At 48.2% G+C, this 24,416-nt stretch overlaps 2 protein-coding genes across 2 annotated transcripts; both read right to left on the bottom strand.

Moving 5' to 3' along the window:
- Nucleotides 1-7,381: 7,381 nt before the first annotated feature.
- Nucleotides 7,382-11,161, bottom strand: LOC149362617 (uncharacterized). The gene is made up of 5 exons (XM_089568343.1): nt 11,042-11,161; nt 10,699-10,934; nt 10,027-10,313; nt 9,394-9,412; nt 7,382-7,827 (listed from the first exon to the last, which is right to left on the bottom strand). The coding sequence occupies exons 1-5, from the start codon at nt 11,130-11,132 to the stop codon at nt 7,597-7,599; spliced, it is 864 nt and encodes a 287-aa protein (XP_089424469.1). The 5' UTR covers nt 11,133-11,161; the 3' UTR covers nt 7,382-7,596.
- A 2,879-nt stretch (nt 11,162-14,040) lies between these two features.
- Nucleotides 14,041-22,013, bottom strand: LOC149362616 (uncharacterized). Its single transcript, XM_089569770.1, has 6 exons — nt 21,910-22,013; nt 21,567-21,802; nt 20,997-21,177; nt 19,872-20,009; nt 19,264-19,373; nt 14,041-16,373 (listed from the first exon to the last, which is right to left on the bottom strand). The coding sequence occupies exons 1-6, from the start codon at nt 21,998-22,000 to the stop codon at nt 16,143-16,145; spliced, it is 987 nt and encodes a 328-aa protein (XP_089425896.1). The 5' UTR covers nt 22,001-22,013; the 3' UTR covers nt 14,041-16,142.
- Between the last annotated feature and the right edge of the window lie 2,403 nt (nt 22,014-24,416).

The following is a 24,416-nucleotide window of genomic DNA, read 5'->3' as shown; positions in this document are numbered from 1 at the left end:
GGGTTCCTTAATGTGCACTGGAATCGCAGAGTACACGTGCCTCTAGAATTTCGCCTCCATAGAAATATCACCGCCGAGGCCGGAATCGAACCCGCGTCTTTCGGTTCAGCAGCCGAGCGCCATAACCACTGAGCCACCGCGGGTGGAGGGTCACCCCCAGAAGTCATTTCAGCCGGATGATGCTCCAGCTCAGGGGCATTTATAGCCAGACTTTCTACCTGACTGGCTTCCGCTGTTGATACGGTTTCTATATATTTGCTTCCCTTTTAGTTGTCTCCTGTAATGGTGGTGGAGTGCAGGTTCTAGCTGAGGTATTTGTAAATACTCTGTGCATTGCCCCTCGTGTACGCACATAACCTCTTATAGTAAATACCTCGTTGGAAAAAAGTTTCCAGTAGCTTAACTCTGCTATGCCAGGATATACGCAGCGTGAGCAGGGACGTCACGTGGCTCTGGGCCGGCGGCAGCAGCGGAGAGCGCGCGCGGCGAGGCGCGCCAGCTGTGCGCAGTGACGTCACTCCCTCCTCGAGCATGCGCAGTATGGTCGACGGAGGGAGCACGCGAAACGGCGAGACTATGGCCACTGTAGCTCACTCTACAAAAACCGCAGCGATGGCCTAGTCGTTTCAGCATCCGCCTCTCATGCGGGAGCAGATTCGATCCCCAGAGACGCCGGGTACCCACCGGTGAATGATTGGGTACAAGCTTTCCCCTGCCTGGTACTATGCTTCTTTAGGGAGAACTGCTTGGGAAATGGGTCTTGGACCTCACCTTGAGTAGAAGAAACCTTGTGCCAGGGCGGATAAAAATCATTCCGATCACGATGTTCCCTGAAGGCGACATCCTTCATCTCAAAGCGTGAAATTTGCACGGCGCTCTCTGACACTGAGTAGTGCCGATCAAACGTTCGGCCTGACGCTTCCAGATTGGCCGTAAGCAGTCAGTGAAGCCATGAACATTGTCATGTACCGAACTGGTCCGTTTAAATGCTCGACAAAATGAAACCTGCAGGTTACAAAAAATAAAATTCACAAGGTGGTGAGAGGCATCGTCAGGACGATGAACATAACAGGCAGTTTAATGCAGCAAAGCATTAAAACAGTTAATATTGCTAAATATTAGCGCACACTCAGGAGTTATAAGTTCTTCTCGCTTGCGTCGGTCCCCGTGTTTACTTCCTACCACAATGGCGCCGCATAGTACGGAAAACGTCCTCGTCAGGTCGTCCGTTTGTGCAGATTCGCGACTGTACCAATTCTAGAAGCGAATAGCTGGACGCGGAAACACAAAGAGCGAACACGGAGGAAAGAACAATTCAAGGCAGGATATAATCGACTATGACCGAGTACACTACAGGAATAAAGGAGTAACTGAGGGAGTTGCGGAGGGAAAATAAATACAAGCAGAATCGGCGAAAGTGCGTTGCTCAGCTACGGGCCGCATGACAAGACCTCTAGGTAAGGAAAAATTGCATGCGCAAGCGCGCCTTTATACCCCTCCTTTCAAATGCGCACTGCGCATGGCTGCGGCGAAAGGTCAAACGTTGGAGAGGAGGAGAAGCGGCGGCGAACATGCGCGGTAGACTGCGCCGTGCGTGACGTAACTCGTGCTCGGACATACGCCGCCTCAGGCGAAGCGCGGTGTTGACCAGCGTAGTGAAGCTTTTCGCTTCAAAAGGGAATAGAACAGAGTGAAATAGAACGATAAGAAGGGCAGTTTCCGCAGAGGCTAATGAGATTGAAACGAAAAAAAAGGGAGGGGGGGAGGGGAGGTTGAAAAAGGGATAGAACAGAGAAATTTAATAACATGAAGGGCAGATTGCACGGAGGCTAATGAGACTGAAAAACGGAATAGAACAGAGTGAAATTTTGGAGGGCAGATTGCACGCAGGCTAATGAGATTGAAACGAAAAAAAAGGGAAGGGGGTTGGAAAAAGGAATAGAACAGAGTGAAATTTTGAAGGGCAGATTGCAGGCAGGCTAATGAGATTGAAACGAAAAAAAAGGGAAGGGGGTTGAGAAAAAGAAGTAGAACAGACTGAAATTTTGGAGGGCAGATTGCAAGCAGGCTAATGAGATTGAAACGAAAAAAAAGGGAAGGGGGTTGAAAAAAGGAATAGAACAGAGAAATTTTGGAGGGAAGATTTAGAACAGGCTAAAGAGATTGAAACGAAAAAAAAGGGAAGGGGTTTGAAAAAAAGGAATAGAACAGAAATTTTGGAGGGCAGATTGAGAACAGGCTAATGAGATTGAAACGAAAAAAAAGGGGAGGGGGGTTGAAAAACGGAATAGAACAGAGAAATTTTGTAGGGAAGATTGAGAACAGGCTAAAAAGATTGAAACGAAAAAAAAGGGAAGGGTGCTGAAAAAAAGAAATAGAACAGAGAAATTTTGGAGGGCACATTGCAAGCAGGATAATGAGATTGAAACGAAAAAAAGGGAAGGGGGTTGAAAAAGGGAATAGAACAGAGTGAAATTTTGGAGGGCAGATTGAAAAGGCTAATGAGATTGAAACGAAAAAAGGGAAGTGGGTTGAAAAAGGAATAGAACAGAGAAATTTTGGAGGGCAGATTGCAAGCAGGCTAATGAGATTGAAACAAAAAAAGGGGAAGGGGGTTGAAAAAGGGAATAGAACAGAGTAAAATTTGAGGGCAGATTGCAAGCAGGCTAATGAGATTGAAACGAAAAAAGGGAAGGGGGTTGAAAAAGGGAATAGAACAGAGTGAAATTTTGGAGGGCAGATTGCAAGCAGGCTAATGAGATTGAAAAGAAAAAAAAGGGAAGGGGTTGAAAAAAGGAATAGAACAGAGAAATTGGAGGGAAGATTGCAAGCAGGCTAATGAGATTGAAACGAAAAAAAGGGGGAGGAGGGTTGAAAAACGGAATAGAAGAGAGTGAAATTTTGGAGGGCAGATTGCACGCAGGCTAATGAGATTGAAACGAAAAAAAGGGAAGGGGGTTGAAAAAAGGAATAGAACAGAGTAAAATTTTGGAGGGCAGATTGAAAAGGCTAATGAGATTGAAACGAAAAAAGGGAAGGGGGTTGAAAAAGGGAGTAGAACAGAGTGAAATTTTGGAGGGCAGATTGCAAGCAGGCTAATGAGATTGAAACGAAAAAAAAGGGAAAGGGTTGAAAAAAGGAATACAATAGAGAAATTGGAGGGAAGATTGCAAGCAGGCTAATGAGATTGAAACGAAAAAAAGGGGGAGGGGGGTTGAAAAACGGAATAGAACAGAGTGAAATTTTGGAGGGCAGATTGCACGCAGGCTAATGAGATTGAAAAGAAAAAAAGGGAAGGGGTTGAAAAAAGGAATAGAACAGAGAAATTGGAGGGAAGATTGCAAGCAGGCTAATGAGACTGAAACGAAAAAAAGGGGGAGGGGGGTTGAAAAACGGAATAGAACAGAGTGAAATTTTGGAGGGCAGATTGCGCGCAGGCTAATGAGATTGAAACGAAAAAAGGGAAGGGGGTTGAAGAAAGGAATAGAACAGAGTGAAATTTTGGAGGGCAGATTGAAAAGGCTAATGAGATTGAAACGAAAAAAGGGAAGGGGGTTGAAAAAGGGAGTAGAACAGAGTGAAATTTTGGAGGGCAGATTGCAAGCAGGCTAATGAGAGTGAAACGAAAAAAAAGGGAAGGGGCTGAAAAAAGAAATAGAACAGAGAAATTTTGGAGAGCAGATTGCAAGCAGGCTAATGAGATTGAAACAAAAAAAGGGGAAGGGGGTTGAAAAAGGGAATAGAACAGAGTAAAATTTTGGAGGGCAGATTGCAAGCAGGCTAGTGAGATTGAAACGAAAAAAGGGAAGGGGGTTGAAAAAGGGAACAGAACAGAGTGAAATTTTGGAGGGCAGATTGCAAGCAGGCTAATGAGATTGAAAAGAAAAAAAGGGAAGGGGTTGAAAAAAGGAATAGAACAGAGAAATTGGAGGGAAGATTGCAAGCAGGCTAATGAGATTGAAACGAAAAAAAGGGGGAGGGGGGTTGAAAAACGGAATAGAACAGAGTGAAATTTTGGAGGGCAGATTGCATGCAGGCTAATGAGATTGAAACGAAAAAAAGGGAAGGAGGTTGAAAAAAGGAATAGAACAGAGTAAAATTTTGGAGGGCAGATTGCAAGCAGGCTAATGAGATTGAAACGAAAAAAAGGGAAGGGGTTGAAAAAGGGAACAGAACAGACTGAAATTTTGGAGGGCAGATTGCAAGCAGGCTAATGAGATTGAAACGAAAAAAAGGGAAGGGGTTTGAAAAAAGGAATAGAACAGAAAAATTTTGGAGGGCAGATTGCAAGCAGGCTAAGACATTGAAACGAAAAAAAAAGGGAGGGGGTTGAAAAAAGGAATAGAACAGAGAAATTTTGGAGGGAAGATTGCAAGCAGGCTAATGAGATTGAAACGAAAAAAAAGGGAAGGGGGTTGAAAAAAGGAATAGAACAGAGAAATTTTGGAGGGCAGATTGCAAGCAGGCTAATGACATTGAAACGAAAAAAAGGGAGGGGGTTGAAAAAAGGGAATAGAACAGAGTAAAATTTTGGAGGGCAGATTGCAAGCAGGCTAGTGAGATTAAAACGAAAAAAGGGAAGGGGGTTGAAAAACGGAATAGAACAGAGTGAAATTTTGGAGGGCAGATTGCACGCAGGCTAATGAGATTGAAACGAAAAAAAGGGAAGGGGTTGAAAAAAGGAATAGAACAGAGAAATTTTGGAGGGAAGATTGCAAGCAGGCTAATGAGACTGAAACGAAAAAAAAAGGGGAGGGGGGTTGAAAAACGGAATAGAACAGAGTGAAATTTTGAAGGGCAGATTGCACGCAGGCTAATAAGATTGAAACGAAAAAAAGGGAAGGGGGTTGAAAAAAGGAATAGAACAGAAAAATTTTGGAGGGCAGATTGCAAGCAGGCTAATGAGATTGAAACGAAAAAAAAGGGAAGGGGGTTGAAAAAAAGGAATAGAACAGAGAAATTTTGGAGGGAAGATTGCAAGCAGGCTAATGAGATTGAAACGAAAAAAAGGGAAGGGGGTTGAAAAAAGGAATAGAACAGAAAAATTTTGCAGCGCAGATTGCAAGCAGGCTAATGAGATTGAAACGAAAAAAAGGGAAGGGGGTTGAAAAAAGGAATAGAACAGAGAAATTTTGGAGAGAAGATTGCAAGCAGGCTAATGAGATTGAAACGAAAAAAAAAGAGGAGGGGGGTTGAAAAACGGAATAGAACAGAGAAATTTTGGAGGGAAGATTGAGAGCAGGCTAATGAGATTGAAACGAAAAAAAGAGGAGGGGGGTTGAAAAACGGAATAGAACAGAGTGAAATTTTGGAGGGCACATTGCACGCAGGCTAATGAGATTGAAACGAAAAAAAGGGAAGGGGGTTGAAAAAAGGAATAGAACAGAGAAATTTTGGAGGGCAGATTGCAAGCAGGCTAATGAGATTGAAACGAAAAAAAAGAGGAGGGGGGTTGAAAAAAGGAATAGAACAGAGAAATTTTGGAGGGCAGATTGCAAGCAGGCTAATGAGATTGAAACGAAAAAAAAGAGAAGGGGGTTGAAAAAAGGAATAGAACAGAGAAATTTTGGAGAGAAGATTGCAAGCAGGCTAATGAGATTGAAACGAAAAAAAGAGGAGGGGGGTTGAAAAACGGAATAGAACAGAGTGAAATTTTGGAGGGCACATTGCACGCAGGCTAATGAGATTGAAACGAAAAAAAAGAGAAGGGGGTTGAAAAAAGGAATAGAACAGAGAAATTTTGGAGGGCAGATTGCAAGCAGGCTAATGAGATTGAAACGAAAAAAAAGAGGAGGGGGGTTGAAAAACGGAATAGAACAGAGTGAAATTTTGGAGGGCACATTGCAAGCAGGCTAATGAGATTGAAACGAAAAAAAAGAGAAGGGGGTTGAAAAAAGGAATAGAACAGAGAAATTTTGGAGGGCAGATTGCAAGCAGGCTAATGAGATTGAAACGAAAAAAAAGGGAAGGGGGTTGAAAAAAGGAATAGAACAGAGAAATTTGAGGGCAGATTGCAAGCAGGCAAATGAGATTGAAACGAAAAAAAAGGGAAGGGGGTTGAAAAAAGGAATAGAACAGAGAAATTTTGGAGGGCAGATTGCAAGCAGGCTAATGAGATTGAAACGAAAAAAAAAGGAAGGGGGTTGAAAAAAAGCAATAGAACAGACTGAAATTTTGGAGGGCAGATTGCAAGCAGGCTAATGAGATTGAAACGAAAAAAAAGAGAAGGGGGTTGAAAAAAAGCAATAGAACAGACTGAAATTTTGGAGGGCAGATTGCAAGCAGGCTAATGAGATTGAAACGAAAAAAAAGGAAGGGGGTTGAAAAAAAGCAATAGAACAGACTGAAATTTTGGAGGGCAGATTGCAAGCAGGCTAATGAGATTGAAACGAAAAAAAAGGGAAGGGGGTTGAAAAAAAGCAATAGAACAGACTGAAATTTTGGAGGGCAGATTGCAAGCAGGCTAATGAGATTGAAACGAAAAAAAAGAGAAGGGGGTTGAAAAAAGGAATAGAACAGAGAAATTTTGGAGGGAAGATTGAGAGCAGGCTAATGAGATTGAAACGAAAAATAAGGGAAGGGGTTGAAAAAAAGGAATAGAACAGAGAAATTTTGGAGGGCAGATTGCAAGCAGGCTAATGAGATTGAAACGAAAAAAAAGGGAAGGGGGTTGAAGAAAGGAATAGAACAGAGAAATTTTGGAGGGCAGATTGCAAGCAGGCTAATGAGATTGAAACGAAAAAAAGGGAAGGGGAGTTGAAAAAGGAATAGAACAGAGAAATTTTGGAGGGCAGATTGCAAGCAGGCTAATGAGATTGAAACGAAATAAAAGGGAAGGGGGTTGAAAAAAGAATAGAACAGAGTGAAATTTTGGAGGGCAGATTGCACGCAGGCTAATGACATTGAAACGAAAAAAAAGGGTGAGGTGGGTTGAAAAACGGAATAGAACAGAGTGAAATTTTGGAGGGCAGATTGCAAGCAGGCTAATGAGATTGAAACGAAAAAAAGGGAAGGGGTTTGAAAAAAGGAATAGAACAGAGTGAAATTTTGGAGGGCAGATTGCAAGCAGGCTAATGAGATTGAAACGAAAAAAAAGAGGGGGGGGGGTTGAAAAAAGGAATAGAACAAAGTGAAATTCTGGAGGGCAGATTGCAAGCAGGCTAATGAGATTGAAACGAAAAAAAGGAAGGGGGATTGAAAAAAGCAATAGAACAGAGAAATTTGAGGGTAGATTGCAAGCAGGCTAATGAGATTGAAACGAAAAAAAAGGGAAGGGGGTTGAAAAAAGGGAATATAAGAGTGAAATTTAAGAGTATGGAGAGCAGATTACACGCAGGCTAATGAGATTGAAACGGAAAAGGGGGGGGGGGTACAATGGCGGGTCTAGGAAAACAACAGTAAACAGAGCAAAAAAACTGTACTGGGGGAGAGCAAAGAGGTAGGTAGTATGAGGACGGAGATCGGAGAAGATACCAGGCGTTGGAGGGGAACACGAATAAGGAAGTAAGGAGGAGGAAACATTAGAAGTCCATGAAAAAAGGAAAGGGAAGCCAGGAAAAGGAAGACCCCGCAGGTGAGGCGGGGTCGGCGTGGTCACTACGACGCGGCGGGGGCCGCGGGGTCGTCCTCCTTGCTGCGTATCGAGTTGGCCAGCGGGTTCTTGAAGGGCTGCTCGTTGTGCGACCTCTGCGAGGAGCTCTCGTCCGCGTCGCCGGCGCCCTTCTCCTCGTCTTCCTCGTCTTCGGTGGCGCTGTCGTCGGCCGCCCCTTCGGGAGTGGACGCGTCGCTGGCTGCAGCCGGGGCGCCCCAGCGGTCGTCCTGCAGCGCCTGCGCAGTTGGTTGGTTAGTCAAGAGCTGAAGGAGCGGCAGCTACGAGCGAAGAGGCGACGGCTATTAAAGCCGTTTGGTAGGCTCACGAGCGTGAGGACAGCACACTTCACGAAGCCGTTGTGTCGCGCCCATGTAGGGAGTATTCACCGACGTCACAGCGGCCGCCATTTTGTTGCCTGTGCGAAAGGCCGCTGGAGTGTCCGAACGGATTATCGCCTCTTGCTCCGGCCAGCATTTCTGAAGCTACGTGCTGGACAACGAAACGACGCCCCTGACGACACGTGAATAGCGCCTCAGTGCACTGCGAAGTTGGCAGAAAACGCAGCACACGAGCGCTCCGCATTACTCTGCAATTTTTCTTTGGATGCCTTCTTTCCTGCGCTGCTGCAAGACATATAGCGTTGCCGATAAATGTAAATGCGTGCGGCTAATCGAGTGTAGCATGTTCATCCAGCTAATCTGTGATTTCCATGTTGAAAAGCAGCGTATGGCCCATATTGCAGGTAAACATCTAATGGATGATATCTGAAAGTCACGGCGCAAAGCATTCAGCGAATTTTGACACAGTCGTCCGCTGCTGTTGCTGCTGTGAACGGATGAAGAAAACAGGCAAGTGCGTGGAATATTGCCGTGAACTACATGAAAATTCATACTGTGTGCTGTTAAGTTGGTAACAGACTGAAAATTCGTCCACCATGAGTTCAGCAACGCAAGAAATACCCCGCAAAGCGAGTGCCAAATTGCGCCCCACGCGAAAAAGAAAACAATACGACATGCGCCAGCCAATTTTAAACACTGACGGATATGCGATCGTGGTACACATGGTCTGGACAAGCCCACGATACAAAGACGACACGCACGCTAGGCTCATGGGAGGCTCTATTGCACAACCCAGACCCAGAAGTCCAAAGAAGCATCGTCAATCAATCTTTGGCCGCAGCAGAGTCCCAAGGGATTATGTCCGACGTTTAAAGAGAGGGGACAGAGTCCTGCGACCCTCCGATTGATTGACTCTGAAATAAAAGTTTTTCCACCCATCCATCTCCCACATTGCTTCGAGGTCAGGATGTATGCCTTTTAACGCAATATGTGGCAAACTCCTTCGCATACGCACGCTTATGAAGCAACTGCTGCCGTGGTTACCCTTCAAGTATACAAACAATTGCCCAAACAAAGATGTGAGACAAGCCCGGTTCCTAAGAGCGTGCTTACGTACAACAGCACCGACAACACAAGTGGTACCGACGATGATCGATGGTCTCACTGGGGCAGGAACAGGAAAGGTCACAAGTCCCAGAACGCATTGTTCAGGCGTGATTTTTTGAACCAGTAGACGTGCTCAGAGTCAGGACACGATCGTGGAAAGAAACTACGAGGTGGGGGCCAAGGAGGCATAACGGTGCAAGGAGGCAGTGAGGGGCTGCAGGAAAGTCTACTTCGTCGCAAATTTAGCGAAAAGCAGCCACGACCGGTGAAGAGAATATCTTCCAAACTGTAGCTCATTGTTCAAGAATCACTCTCTGGCGACTGGCGTTCAACTGCTGAGCGCGAGTCCGCGGATACGATGCCAGCCTTAGCTTTTCTGCAATGAAAGGGCGTTATCAAATGGCATATTCAGCGATCCGGAGCAGCTCTCGTAATCCGAAAAGGATAAGCTTTTTCATGGGACGAAACTCAAAGGTTAGCTTTAACAACGGCACATTTTTCGTCGCGGAAGAATTTCGTTAGGCGATCCTGAAAGTGGGCGGAGCTTCACTCATTCACCGGCCCCCATGAACTTTGTCTGGCTAGCAAGTGAAGGCTGTAGTTTCTGGTCGCGACATAGTATGCATCCGGCGACGCGGTTCGCCCCGCAGCCAGTTTAAGTCACTGTGCTCTCACTTGGATGAAATCGACCTACGCGTCCCCTTTCAATTATTTTATCCCCCTCAGCCCCTTCCCTCTTTCTTTTCGTCCGTTTTCTTCCTTTGTGCTCTCTGGCGTACTCTGTGTGAAAAAAAAGTGCCAGCAAAGCTGTCGCAACAATAACATCACTCATTATTCGCTCTTGTGGTCTGGTATATGTCGTATATGGTATATAAAATCTCCTATCGCGAAATCAAAGACGCCGTGGTTGAGGTCCCTAGATTAACTCCGGCCACGTGGGGTTTTCAGCGCGTGCCGACATCGCACAGTACGCAGGCGTTTCTGCATTACGACCCCGTGGAAATGCAGATGCCGTGGTCAGGATTCGGTTCCATGCGGCCGCGTGCTATGCGCGGGACGTGGCTCAGCCCAATATAACGTTGGCGCGGCCACTCACATTCCGTGTAGCTGGTGGCGACCATGGCGAGGATGTGGTCGTCAAAGAAGTGCTTCAGGGGAGTCTTGGAGAAGAGCTTCAGCTGCAGCGAGTGCGTCGTGGTGAAGTGGTGGTTGTCCTCCTGCGTGATCCACCCGCACCGTTCATCCTTGTCGGAGCCAAAGTTGAACTTCGTGCTGACCTGCGAGCAGCACCGCCGATAGAGGTCAGCGCTACACAGGGAAAAGAGTAGGCACCAATGGCGTGCCATTTTGCGCAGTTAGTGTCAGGCCTCTGCTGGCTTGCAGCTTACCACCAGAGCAAACAGTCAGCAATTTTGCGTTTAGAGGAACGCGCTCAAACCCAAACCGCTTAAAAGGGCGAAAGTATTCGTCAGAACAAGGACGCGAGTGCGGCTTTCACAGAACCTATGTCTTCATCCAACCAAGAAACGGCAAACATGCCTTTTGGTAGTCGGAACGTGACAGAGCCGACCTGTCGACGTCATCTGCGTCGCAAGCACTACGCGGACAGGGACATGACTGAGCGACGGCTTTGCATCGTCCTTCGCGCACAATGAGACTGACCGAGATGTAGTCGATGCAGGACTCGTTGAGCACACCCCTGCGCAGGTTCATCTCGACCACGGAGACAATGAGGCCCGAGCTGCCCGGCGCCGAGAACTCGAAGCTGCAGCCGTTCTCCCCCGTGGCGCGGAGGTAGCGCAGATGTTTCGCCGTCAGGATGCCCGCCGACTGGGGCGCCGACGTGTCGTTCAGGCTCTGCTTGTGGTCCTTGCTGTCGCAGTGGTCGTTCAGGGACACTGCGCACGATGAGACGGCGCAGAGTGCGAATGGTGCTCAAAGGAATGCAAGGTTGTCCCTCGCGCCATGTTGCGCACCGTAGAAGCAGACCTGCCGAGACACCCACCTATTTTGTACAGCTCGGGGTCGTTGGAAATGATGACGGCGTCTGCAACGGTGACGCCCACAACGGTTGCAGTGCACAGCCACGTCAACATGTCTTCTCAGAAGGCCAGAGAAACTGAAAGTGCGCGAGCCAGGCGCTGGCTCGAGGTCACGGGGATGAGAGCGCGAGCACATCCTCTTTCTTCTTCCCGGGAATATGATTAATGTCCCGTGCGTAAAATAAATTAACGTTGCTAATAGTTTGTAACCTCTCTTTTACGCGGCCGCAGCTTTTCTTCGGATCAGTCATAGTAATCGCCCTTTTGCGCCATAAGCCTTGAGGCGTAATGAAGTTAATTTCTACGAAGAGAACGGCTAGCAAACGCCACAAGATGAATTTCCAGCATTGTCAACGCTTATGCAGGTAACTTGTTGCCGCGTTCTGCAAAAAAAAACAATAAAAGGGAAAGGAAGCGCAGTTGTGGCGCGACTTTCCGAGGTTGTTAAAATGCAAGGTGATCCGTCGTAAATAAAGAGGTAGGCGTACCACGACATCCCCCCCGCAAATAAACGTCTATGTTAGTGGACGATCTGTCAAAGAGGTGCAAACCATGAGAATACTGGGGTTGTATTTACAAACAAATGGAAAGAATACTGACACACTCACTAAGCTAAAACGCACGGTAGAAGCGACGGCGCGATTAATCCGCCGCATAGCTAACCGCAGACAAGGGGTGAGGGAAAGAGATTTATGCCGACTAGTGCAGGCCTTTGCGCTAAGCAGGATACTCTATGCCACCCCTTATCTCAAATTTTCTAAAGCAGAAAAGGACAAATTGGATGGCATGATACGGCAGGCCTATAAGGCTGCGTTAGGACTCCCACTAAATGCCTCAACCGAAAGGCTTATGAGGTTAGGAATACATAACACCTACAATGAACTAAAAGAAGCCCATTTAATGGCTCAAACAGCGCGATTAGCCAATTCCAGAACCGGCAGGAGTATTCTTACCAGGCTCGGAATTAACTTTCAACCTACGAATAACGATGCTACTAATCAAATCACTCCCCAAAAATATGCACCCCTTACACCATGAGGGTAGAAGACATGCACGAGCCAAAGCCTTACATAACAAATACAGGCAGTGCGCTGGAACACTTTATGTAGATGTGGCAGAATACAAACATACCAAACATGCCTTTGCAATTGTGGTTGTGAACGAGAATGGTGACCAGATCGTCTCGGCAACAATCAAAACGAAATCCTCTGAACGGCAGAAGAGGCGGCTATAGCCCTCGCCCTAGCGCATACCCAAGAGAGCATCATCCTCAGCGATTCCGAAATGGGTATCAATAATTTCACTAAAGGGCGAATTACAAACACCTCCCTTAGAATCCATAACGCAACCAAATTCTTACCAAATTATTCCGAATTGATATGGATCCCAGCCCATTCGGGGAATCCGGGGAACAAGGCAGCCCACAATAAAGCCCGAGGTTTCGTCGACCGGGCAGTGGATGAGTCTGGCTCCCTGAATTTCACGAAGGACTCCATGATCACATATCATGATCTCACCAATCATTTTAAACTAGAGAGGAGAATTTTCCCCCCTCCAGAAAAAAGACTTACTAAAGAACAAGAGGTTACGTGGCGTCGTCTACAGACGAGATCGATACGCACCCCATCACTCCTCGCGCATATTGATCCAGATCTTTACAACCCAAACTGCAAACAATGTGGCCAACGTGCTACCTACGATCACATCCTGTGGGACTGCAAAATAGAGCCACCTCCGGGTGATCTAGTTACAGCTCCTTCTATCGAGCGGTGGAAGACCGTGCTGGCTAGCTCTTACCCAGAACGCAAGTTTTGGCGGTGAAGTGGGCTGACAAAGCCATCGAGGGCTATGTACTCTCGACCACTTACGCGACCTCTTGCCAAGCTCTTTCCGGCGAATAAAATGTTTTACAATCAATTCCATGGCGCCACTGTACGCGACTTCAACAACCGACTGTGAGCATCAGTTTAATAAAAACGCTTTCATATTGCTTTCAACCTCTTGTTTCACCTAGAAGTTTATGTATGGCTAATGGTTCATGGGGGTTTAACGTCCCAAAGCGACTCAGGCTATGAGGGACGCCGTAGTGAAGGGCTCCGGAATAATTTCGACCACCTGGAGTTCTTTAATGCGCACTGGCATCGCAGAGCACACGTGCCTCTAGAATTTCGTCTCCATCGAAATTTCACCGCCCCGGCCGGGATCGAACCCGCGTCTTTCGGTTCAGCAGCCGAGTGCCATAAACACTGAGCCACCGCGGGTGTCCAATTCGCAACCGAAGGGCCACCCCCAGAACTCATTTCAGCCGGATGATGCTTCAGCTCAGGGACATTGATAGCGAGAGTTTCTGACTGGCTTCCGCTGTTGATACGGTGTCTATAGTTGTTGCCCTTTTAAGTGTCTCCTGTAAAGCTGGTGGAGTGAAGGTACTAGCTGAGGTATTTGTAAATACTCTGTGCATTGCCGCTCGTGTACGCACATAACCTCTTATAGTAAATACCTCGTTGGAAAAAAAGGTGGCAGTGGCTTACCTCTGCTATGCCAGGATATTCGTAGCGTGAGCAGGGACGTCACGTGGCTCGGCGCCGGCGGCGACAGTGGCGAGGCGCGCCAGATGTGCGCAGTGACGTCACTCGCTCCTCGCGCATGCGCAGTATGGTCAACGGAGGCAGCACGCGAAACGGCGAGACTGGCCAATGTAGCTCACGCTACAAAAACCGCAGCGGTGGCCTAGTCATTTGAGCATCTGCCTCGCATGCGGGAGCAGATTCGATCCCCAGTGCCGCCGGGTACCCACCGGTGAAACATTGGGTACAAGCTTTCCCCTGGCTGGTACTCTGCTTCCTTAGGGAGAACTGCTTGGGAAATGGGTCTTAGGCCTCACCTTGAGTAGAAGAAACCTTGTGCCACGGCGCTCTTTGGCCACAGACGCGCCATTGCGCCATAAAAATCATCATTGCGATCATGTTCCCTGAAGGTGACATCCTTCATCTCAAAGCATGAAATTTGCACGGCACTCTGGCTCTGGCATTGAGTAGTAATGATCAAACGTTCACACCGACACTTCCAGATTGGCTGTAAGACTGCATCAGTCAGTGAAGCCATCAACATTGTCATGGACCCAACTGGCCCGTTTAAATGCCCTACAAAATGAAACCTGCAGGTTACAAGAAATAAAATGCACGAGGTGGTGAGAGCCATCGTCAGGTCGATGAACATAACAGGCGGTTTAATCCAGCAAAGCATTAAAACAGTTCAACACCACACCACCACAATGGCGCCGCGTAGTAGGGAAAACTTCCTTGTCACGTCGTAACGTTTGTGCAGATTCGCGGCTGTACCACCATCCTTCTAGAAGCGAATAGAGCTGGACGCGGAAACACAAAAAGCGAACATCAAACACCAAGGGAAATACGAGTATTAAGATTAACTGAGTACATATTGTATAAGACACGGTGGAAAGAACAATTCAAGCCGGGATATAAACGGCTATGACCGAAAACACTACAGGAATAAAGGAGTAATTGAGGGAGTTGCGGAAGGAAAATAAATACAAGCAGGATCGGCGAAAGTGCGTTGCTCAGCTACGGCCGCATGAGAAGACCTCCAGGAGGGGAAAAATTGCATACGGGCGGGAGAAAAAGGATTGCGCAGCTGAAAAGCGACCGAAACGGGACAGAAATACAACTGACAGAAATATAGCCTTGAGAAAGGCGAGCAGCGGCAGGAGGTCGCGGTGTCGTCGATATAACAGAGGATGGCAGATTCCACGGAGGCTAATGAGATTGAAAAAATTGGCTGGGGCTTTAGTCAGTTTAAGCCTGGATATCTCGAAGCGCAAAGCTGCGGTGATCCGCGATAAACACGCGCTTGCGGCGAACGTCAAACGATGACGCATAGCGCGCGGCAGCGTGCGCCTGTTCTATGGGCAAGCGCGCCTTTATATCCCTCCTTTCCAATGCGCACTGCGCACGGCTGCGGCGAAAGGTCAAACGTTGGCGAGGACAAGAAGCGGCGCCGCACATGCGCAGTAGCCTGCGCCGTGCGTGACCTAACTCGTGCTCCGACATATGACGGCTCACGCGAAGCGCGGTGTTGACTAGCGTAGTGAAGCTTTTCGCTTCAAAGGGGAATAGACAGAGTAAAATTTTGGAGGGCAGTTGCACGGAGGCTAATGAGATTGAAACGACAAATAAAAGGAAGGGGTGGGTTGAAAAAGGGAGTAGAACAGAGTGAAATTTTAGAGGGCAGGTTGCACGGAGGCTAATGAGATTGAAACGAGAAAAAAGGGAAGGGGGTTGAAAAAGGTAATAGAACAGAGTAAAATTTTGGAGGGCAGATTGCACGGAGGCTAATGAGATTGAAACGAAAAAAAAGGGAAGGGGGGTTGGAAAAGGGAATAGAACAGAGTGAAATTTTAAAGGGCAGGTTGCACGGAGGCTAATGAGATTGAAACGAGAAAAAAGGGAAGGGGGTTGAAAAAGGGAATAGAACAGAGTAAAATTTTGGAGGGCAGATTGCACGGAGGCTAATGAGATTGAAACGAAAAAAAAGGGAAGGGGGTTGAAAAGGGGAATAGAAAAGAGTAAAATTTTGGAGGGCAGATTGCACGGAGGCTAATGAGATTGAAACGAGAAAAAGGGAAGGAGGTTGAAAAAGGAGAATAGAACAAAGTGAAATTTACCAGTACAGAAGGGAGATTCCATGGAGGCTAATGAGATTGAAACGGAAAGAAAAGGGGGGTGGAAAAGGGAATAGAACCGAGTGAAATTTCACAGTACAGAGGGCAGATTGCACGGAGGCTAATGAGATTGAAACGGAAAAAAGAGGAGGGGACACAAAGGCGGGTCTAGGCAGAAATAACAGGAAACAGAGCAAAAAAACTATACCGAGGTGAGAGTAAAGAGGTAGGTAACATGAGGACGGAGATTGGAGAAGATACCAGGCGTTGGAGGGAACATGAATAAGGAAGTAAAGAGCAGGAAACGTTAGAGGTCAATGAAGAAAGGAAAGGGAAGCCAGGAAAAGGGAGACGCGGCAGGTGAGACGGGGTCGGCGTGGTCACTACGACTCGGCGGGGGCCGCGGGGTCGTCCTCCTTGCTGCGTATCGAGTTGGCCAGCGGGTTCTTGAAGGGCTGCTCGTTCTGCGACCTCTGCGAGGAGCTCTCGTCCGCGTCGCCGGCGCCCTTCTCCTCGTCTTCCTCGTCTTCGGTGGCGCTGTCGTCGGCCGCCCCTTCGGGAGTGGACGCGTCGCTGGCTGCAGCCGGGGCGCCCCAGCGGTCGTCCTGCAGCGCCTGCGCAGGTGGTTGGTTAAGAGCTGAAAGAGCGGCAACCGAGCATTGCTTTCGGCCGCCTGCGATTTGCTCTGATGTGCAGCGTCACTCCCCCTCAAGTGGCTCGCACTGTAGTGAAAGCTACGAGCGAAGAGGCGACGGCTATTAAAGCACACAGCTTTAATAGCCGTTAAAAGACAACACGCACACCAGGCTCGTGGGAGGCTCTATTGCACAACCCAGAAACACAAGTCCAAAGAAGCATCGTCAATCAAGCTTTGGCCGCCACCGAATTCCCTGGAGGAGTTTACATCCAACGCCTAGCGAGAGGGAAGAGGACAAAGTCCTGCGACCCTCCGATTGATTGACTCTGAAATACAAGTTGTTCCATTCATTATCGCCCACATTGCGTCGAGGTCAGGATGTATGCCTTTCAACGCAACATGTGGCAAACTCGTTTACATACGCACGCTTATAAAGCAACAGCTGCTGTGGTTACCCTTCAAATATACAAACAATTGTCCAAACAATGATTTCAGACAAGCCCGGGTCCTAAGAGCATGCTTACGTACAACAGCACCGACGGCACAAGCGGTACCGATGATGATCGATGGTCTCACTGGGGCAGGAACCGGAAAAGTCACAATTCCCAGAATGCTTTGCTCAGACGTGATTTTTTGAACCAGTAGACGTGCTCAGAATCGGGCACGATCGTGGGAACTACGAGGTGGGGGCCAAGAAGGCATTTCTGCATTAAAATGGTGGAAGGCTTTCGGGGCGTCTTTCTTCAGTTAATCCGATCTTACTTAACCTTCCGTTGTTAGCAGGTCAAGATTGACAATCAGCTTTCCGATATACAGGCTCTACGAGCTGGTGTTCCTCAAGGCAGCATATTGGGTCCACTGCTATTTAATCTTTACATAAATGGTGTTACTAGTCTAGATAACAAATGCACATTTATAATGTATGCTGATCACACCAGTCTTTTTTAAATCAACTAATGTATATGATATCTTTGGGCAGGCGAATCAGTGTTTGCTTTCCCTCCATGAATGAACAGCCATTAACTCCTTGGAAATTAATACCATAAAAACCAAAGCAATGCTTTTCCGTCCCAGAAATAGGATCATTGATTTCCTGGGATTTTCGCTGTGGCTAGGTTCGGCAAAAATTGAGCTTGTCTCGGAATTTAAAAGCCTTGGAGTGTATTTCAATGAACATTTATCATGGAATAAACATATAGATATTACGAGTAACAAAATAGCTAAGGTAGTGGGTATTCTTTCCAGGCTTCGGTATTGTTTACCCCAATGTGTAAAAAAAATTATCTTTCAGTCCCTATTTTCTTCTGTTATAGGTTACTGCTTTTTGGTTTGGGGGTCCACCACCTTTTCGAATGTTAGCAAGCTTCATGGATTACAAAAACGAGCCCTTAGAATCATCGTCAACGTTTCTCGAGACGCACCAACAGAAGCGATTTTTCGTAAATTGAATATAATTCCCTGCCTGCAGCAATAAAAACAAACCTTATTAAGGCGCTACAGGACTACAGCCATAAACACAGCTATCTTATTCAAGGTGCCCTACAGACTTGAACGCAAGTCTCACAATTACAGCACTCGTACAAAAAATCATTTCGTCATTACACAAACACGAACAAATTACGGACGGCAGAGCATTAGTTCCACCATGCCTCTTCTTCTAAACACAATTGAATAGTTACAGTGTGCAGATAACGCTATTCTCTTTATTACTTCACTAAAAGCGTGCATTTCTGTAAATGTTTTCCGCAATGCGTGTATGTTTTTTCTTCTTTGCCGCAATCGTATGTCACCTTTTCTACAGTCTTTAGTTAAACATTATATGAAAGTGTCATTTCGCCCTGTTGTTTCTGTTAAAAATATATTTCATTGCATAGTCAACTCTTACGCCGAAGTTACCAAGTTTTTGTAAGGGGCGCAGCCCCTCGTCAAGCCTTTAATAGGCTTTTTGGCTGCGCCCCTAGCATCTTTGTGATGTTGAAACAAAGATGACTTGACGATGCAAGGAGGCGAGGAGGGGCTGCAGAAAAGACTACTTCTTCGCAAATTTAGCGGAAAGCAGCCACGACCGGTGAAGAGACTATCTTCCAAACTGCAGCTCATTGTTCAAGGATCCCTCTCTGGCGACTGGCGTTCAACTGCTGAGCGCGAGTCCGTGGATACGATGCTGGCCTTAGCTTTCCTGGAATGAAAGGGCGTTATCAAATGGCGTATTCAGCGATCCGGAGCAGCTCTCGTAATCCGAAAAGGATTAGCTTTTTCATGAGGCGAAACTCAAAGGTAAGCTTTAACAGCTGCACATTTTTCGTCACGGAAGAATTCTGTTCGGCGATCCTGAAAGTCGGGGGGGGGGGGGGGGGGGGGGGGGGGTTCACTGGGGACTTCAGCCGTATTCGACTAGAGGGAGTCTAGGGACCATATAACGTCGCGGTCCAATCAGAGGTCTGTACGATCCGAGTCGCCCATTGAAACACGCTGTTCAGTTTCGCGGATCTGGCTCCGGATCGCCGATTGGAATATACGCCATAAGAAAGTTCCCAGCCGTACTGAAAACAGATCGCAGCCACCAGGTACAGCCATTTTGTTTCCAACGGCTGCTACGCGCGCTTCGGTGGGTGTGCACTATTCTCCCGAAATAAATAGTTTCTTTTCGTGGTCTTGCTTTCTTGCACTCGCCACAACGTCATAATGGACAAAGACATGGTGCTATCAAATCAAACCCAGTAGCTCTAGCAGTCCATTGCTGCTGTCGCAGTAAATGTAACGCGCAACTGCAGCCCTTAGAGGCTGTCAGCTCTGCGATCAACCACGAGGGGGTCGCCAAGTTTTCCCCGCAGAAACACGCATCGCATATTGACCGTCTAGCTTACTTTTTGCTTGGAGAGCGCCGACCGGATGCAGCAAATCAGCACGATGCACCACGTGACGAACAAGTCGGCCAGGCCCAGGATGATCAGGACCAACGAGCTGAGCGGCATCACTGAGGAAAAGACGAGGATACGATTAAAATGGCCAGCTATGTTCTCCGTGCCCAGCTCATGCACGGCCAATGGATTTTTTAAAAAACGCACCCGAAGAAAACAGTGTGCTCTGAGGTGGACTGTACTGGACCCCTTCGGATTTATTTTGGCCATCGAGAGTTCTCTGACGGGCACAGATATCTCAGCACACGGGAGTGTGAAAACCTGAAGCCACATTCTACTTCCGAGTTGGTCCTCTTACTGGCTTCTACACATGCTCCATGCGAAAAACAACCTTCCAGAGCGGCCACTGCGCTGCTCGCTGCGACCACTCTCAATCTTCACTGTCGTTTTTCTTTTCACGCTTGTGTTCACGCTTATCTCACTGCACCGTGTGCACAGCAGCCTTACAAATAGAGTATATTTGAGAAGCGGATTTCGGCACCTTATCGTCTGGAACGCAATCATCAAGCGGCATGCTAAGACGCACAGACGGCAATATTATTCTTTTGACTCACGGCACATGGAGTTGCCAAACTTGGCCTCGTCGCTGTTGTCGCCGCAGTTGTTGACGTTGTCGCATCGGTAGCCCTTGTAGATGCAGCGGCCGCCGGACGCACACTGAAATTCCTCTGGTCCACAGGAGCCGTCTTGCGCTGCGGCCAGCCATTCATGATTGCATTCTATCAGCATCGACACAAAAGTAGACAGCAGGCATATTTCACCGTCCGAAAGAACGAAATTACGGTTACGAGCCAACTTTGACAGGTCAGTCCATTTCAAGACCACCCAGATGCCTCGCACTAACGTACCCCAAATACCAGCTGACCAATTAAAGTTACATTGCACTCGTGTTTAGTTCTTTAGAAGTATAACGGCGGGCTACCAAATTTTTTTTTTTAGTTTCTACAGTGCATCTCAGTAAAGTACACAAAGTTCCCGCACATTTCAAAGAAATTACAGCGAAAGCTGTAAAGCGGTGACATATGTTGCAGGACCGGCTCACATGACACCGCAGAACACATTATCGAGAATATCATTATTATGATATTGTTGCGCTGTGAACAATATCATGAAAACATTATCGAGAACACTCATTCACCGGCCCCCCTGAACTTTGTCTGGCTAGCAAGTAAAGGCTTTAGTTTCTGGGCACGACATACTACGCATCCGGCGACGCCCGCAGCCAGTTTAAGTCACTGTGCTCTCACTTGGATGAAATCGACCTACGCGTCCCCGTTCAATTCTTTTATCCCTCTCAACCCCTTCCCTCTTTCTTTTCCTCCGTGCTCTTCCCTCTGTATCGTTGTGTGTGCTCTGTGGTGTACTCTGTGAAAAAAAAGTCCCACCAAAGCTGTCGCAACAATAACAGTACTCATCATTTACTCCTGCGGTCTGGTATTTGGAGTATACGGTATATGGAAGCTCCTATCGGGAAATCAAACACGCCGTGGTTGAGGTCAGTAGACTAATTCGGGCCACCTGGGGTTTTCAGCGCGTGCCGACATCGCACAGTACGCAGGCGTTTCTGCACTACGACCCCATGGGAATGCAGCTGCCGTGGTCAGGATTCAGTTCCGCGCGGCCGCGTGCAATGGGTGGGACTTGGCTCAGCCCAATACGACGTTGGCGCGGCCACTCACATTCCGTGTAGCTCGTGGCGACCATGGCGAGGATGTGGTCGTCGAAGAAGTGCGTCAGGGGAGTCTTGGAGAAGAGCTTCAGCTGCAGCGAGTGCGTCGTGGTGAAGTGGTGGTTGTCCTCCTGCGTGATCCACCCGCACCGTTCATCCTTGTCGGAGCCGAAGTTGAACTTTGTGATGACCTGCGAGCAGCAGCGCCGACAGAGGTCAGCGCTACACAGGGAAAAGAGTAGGCACCAAGGGCTTGCCATTTTGCGCAGTTAGTGTCAGGCCTGCGCTGGCTTGCCGCTTACCAGCAAAGCAAACAGTCAGCAATTTTGCATTCAGAGGAACGCGCTCAAACCGAACTTGCTTCAAGGACGAAAGTATGCGTCAAAAAGAGGACGCAACTGCGACTGCGACTTTCCCACAACCTGAGTCTTCATCCACCCAGGAAACGGCAAAGAAGTCTTTTGGGAGTCTGAACATGAGAGAGCCGACCTGTCGACGTCATCTGCGTCGCAAGCACTACGCGGACAAGGACATGACCGAGCGACGGCTCTGCATCGTCCTTCGCACACAAAGACGGTACCGAGATGTAGTCGATGCAGGACTCGTTGAGCACGCCCCTGCGCAGGTTCATCTCGACCACGGAGACGATGAGGCCCGAGCTGCCCGGCGCCGAGAACTCGAAGCTGCAGCCGTTCTCGCCCGTGGCGCGGAGGTCGCGCAGCTGCTTCGCCGTCAGGATGCCCGCCGACTGGGGCGCCGACGTGTCGTTCAGGCTCTGCTTGTGGTCCTTGCTGTCGCAGTGGTCATTCAGGGACACTGCGCACGCAGAGACGGCGCAGAGTGCGAATAGTGCTCAAAGGGCTGCAAGGTTGTCCATCGCGCTATGTTGCGCACCATAGACGCAGACCTGTCGAGACACTCACCTATTTTGTACAGCTCCGGGTCGTTGGGAATGATCACGGCGTCTACAGCGGTGACGGCCACAACGGTTGCGGTGCACAGCCACGCCAACATGTCTTCTCAGAACGCCAGAGAAACTGCAAATGCGCGAGCCAGGCACTCGCTCGAGGTCACGAGATGAGAGCGCGAGCACATCCTCTTTCTTCTTCCCGTGAATATGATTAATGTCCCGTGCGTAAAATAAATGAACGTTCCTAATAGTTTGTAGCCTCTCTGTTACGCAGCCACAGCTTTTCTTCGGATCAGTCATCGTAATCGCCCCTTTGCTTCATAAGCCTTGTGGCGTAATGAACTTAATTGCTAGGAAGAGAACGGCTAGCAAACGCCACAAGATGAATTTCCAGCATTGTCAACGCTTATGCAGGTAACTTGTTGCCGCGTTCTGCAAAAAAAATCAATAAAAGGGAAAGGAAGCGCAGTTGTGGCGCGACTTTCCGAAGTTAAACCCCAGGATATTTTCATGGCCCCATAGTGCGCGACTTCAACAACCGACTGTGAACCTGATTAATAAAAAAAATTGCTGAGGCTCAGCTTGGCTAAGCCTGGGGAATGCGAAGCATATTAGTGGCTAGGCTTGGTAATACATGGCTTTCCTTGGTTGAATACTTGGTCATTTTAATACAACCACTAGAAGCCTTCGTCGTGGGGGAAGACAACGGCATGGCTACAGCGGAACGCCGACTAACCCCGAGACGCGCGTTGGGTGAGCGCCTGGATTGTCACGGAAGCCGCGTCTGCCTGCCCGGTGGAGCGAGCGTTTCACCTACACCGAGTGTGAACGCGCGTTCGAAATGCGCGGGAATGCGCGGGTGTGACGGCTAAGGGTCCCACGGCGACGGCGTGAGTGGTAGCTCTAGCAATATGCTTCGCATAAAAATGCTTTCATATTGAGCTCGTTTCATTCGTATCGATGCGAGAGACAAACTACTTTATTGGAACACCAAGTCTGTTGTCGAAGCCAGGACATCTCTTAGCAGAGTTTCCTACACACTCCCCCTAGCTCACCCCTTATCCTGGCCCAGTATCATCCTTGGGCGGCCTATGCCCAGAACCCTTCGCCTCTTCCCTCCACGTCCTCTCCCTATGCCCGGCGGACCCTGCACTGCTGGGCCCAAAGAACCTCAGTACCTGGGAGGACTGGGAGACCCTTCCGCGCTCGGAGGATCGACCCGGCAGTGCAGACCGTCACCACCGGCCGAGCTGCCAGTGTTATGGACCCTAGGAACATAAACACTTGAGTGAAGTGCGGTCGTGCGGGGACCCACTGGCGAGCCCCAAATTCCTTATAACAATGAAGTTTTTATCTCTCTCCTGACATGTGCAGTGCAGTTGGGTCAGCGCAGTTAACCAGTTCGCCGTCGAAATAAGGCGATTCCGTGATGAGGTTTGAGAAAGGAAATGGGTCAGTAGTAGAGATGAAAAAATTCAGGAAATTTTGAATGGCTAGAAAAGAACGTTTTTTTTTCAGTTCTTTTTTTTATGAAACATTGAAAATTTTGCAAAACATGGCAAAAACAGAGCAAACAAGCTGTATCTTACCGGTACTCACCTATGGGGCAAAAACGTGGAGACTAAAGAAGAGGGTTCAGCTTATGGACAACGCAGCGTGCTATGGAAAGAAAAATGATAGGTGTAACCTTAAGAGACCGGAAGACGGCAGAGTTGTTGTGGGAACAAACGCGGGTTAATGACATCGTAGTCGAAATCAAGAGGAAGAAATAGGCTTTGGCAGGGCATGTAATGCGAAGGCAAGGTAATCGCTGGTCCTTAAGGGTAACGGAAAGGATTGAAGGAGAAGGCAAGCGTAGCAGAGGGCGGCAGAAAGTTAGGTGCGCGGATGAGATTAAGGCTGGGATACGGCGGCCGCAGCTGGCAAAGGACAGGGTTAATGGGAGAGACATGGGCGATGCCTTTGTACTGCAGTGGGCGTAGTCAGGCAGATGATGATGATGATGAATAATCCTCCGAAGGTCAGGCAAGTATTCCTGAACAAGTATGCCTGCAAGTATGTCCTCACATCTCTAGTGAGGACGGTTGCTCAAGATTTTCACCCGAGGTTGGCCGGGGCTGCATGGATGCAGTAAAGATTGAAAATTGGTTTTTGAGGAAAGGAAGTGGCGCACTAACTACCTCACTGTTAGGGTGAGAGTGAAAGAGGGCTCCCGAGCAATTTCAACCACCTGGGTATACCTTTGACGTCCACTGACTTTTCAAAGCACACGGGCGCCTTTTGCGTTTCACCTCGATACAACGCGGCCGAGTTCTAACCCGGGAATTCCGGCTCAGTAGCCGAGCACTCTTACCAGTGAGCCACCGCGGCGGGTTAGATGTAGTGCTTGACCTGTGTACTGCTGAGGTGTGTTGTCTTGCATTAAGCTTGGTCCGGTTTTATGACGAATAAGTCACTAAGGGTATCATGCACCTCAATGAAGGTAAGGAATCTCTGTTTATTGTACCAAATTGATGCGAA

Source organism: Amblyomma mixtum, chromosome 2, assembly GCF_055824585.1.
Source record: "Amblyomma mixtum isolate Tamu chromosome 2, ASM5582458v1, whole genome shotgun sequence".
NCBI classification, from domain to species: Eukaryota; Metazoa; Arthropoda; class Arachnida; order Ixodida; family Ixodidae; genus Amblyomma; species Amblyomma mixtum.
Note: the sequence above shows the minus strand (reverse complement) of the source record. Positions and strands in the feature narration are given on the sequence as shown.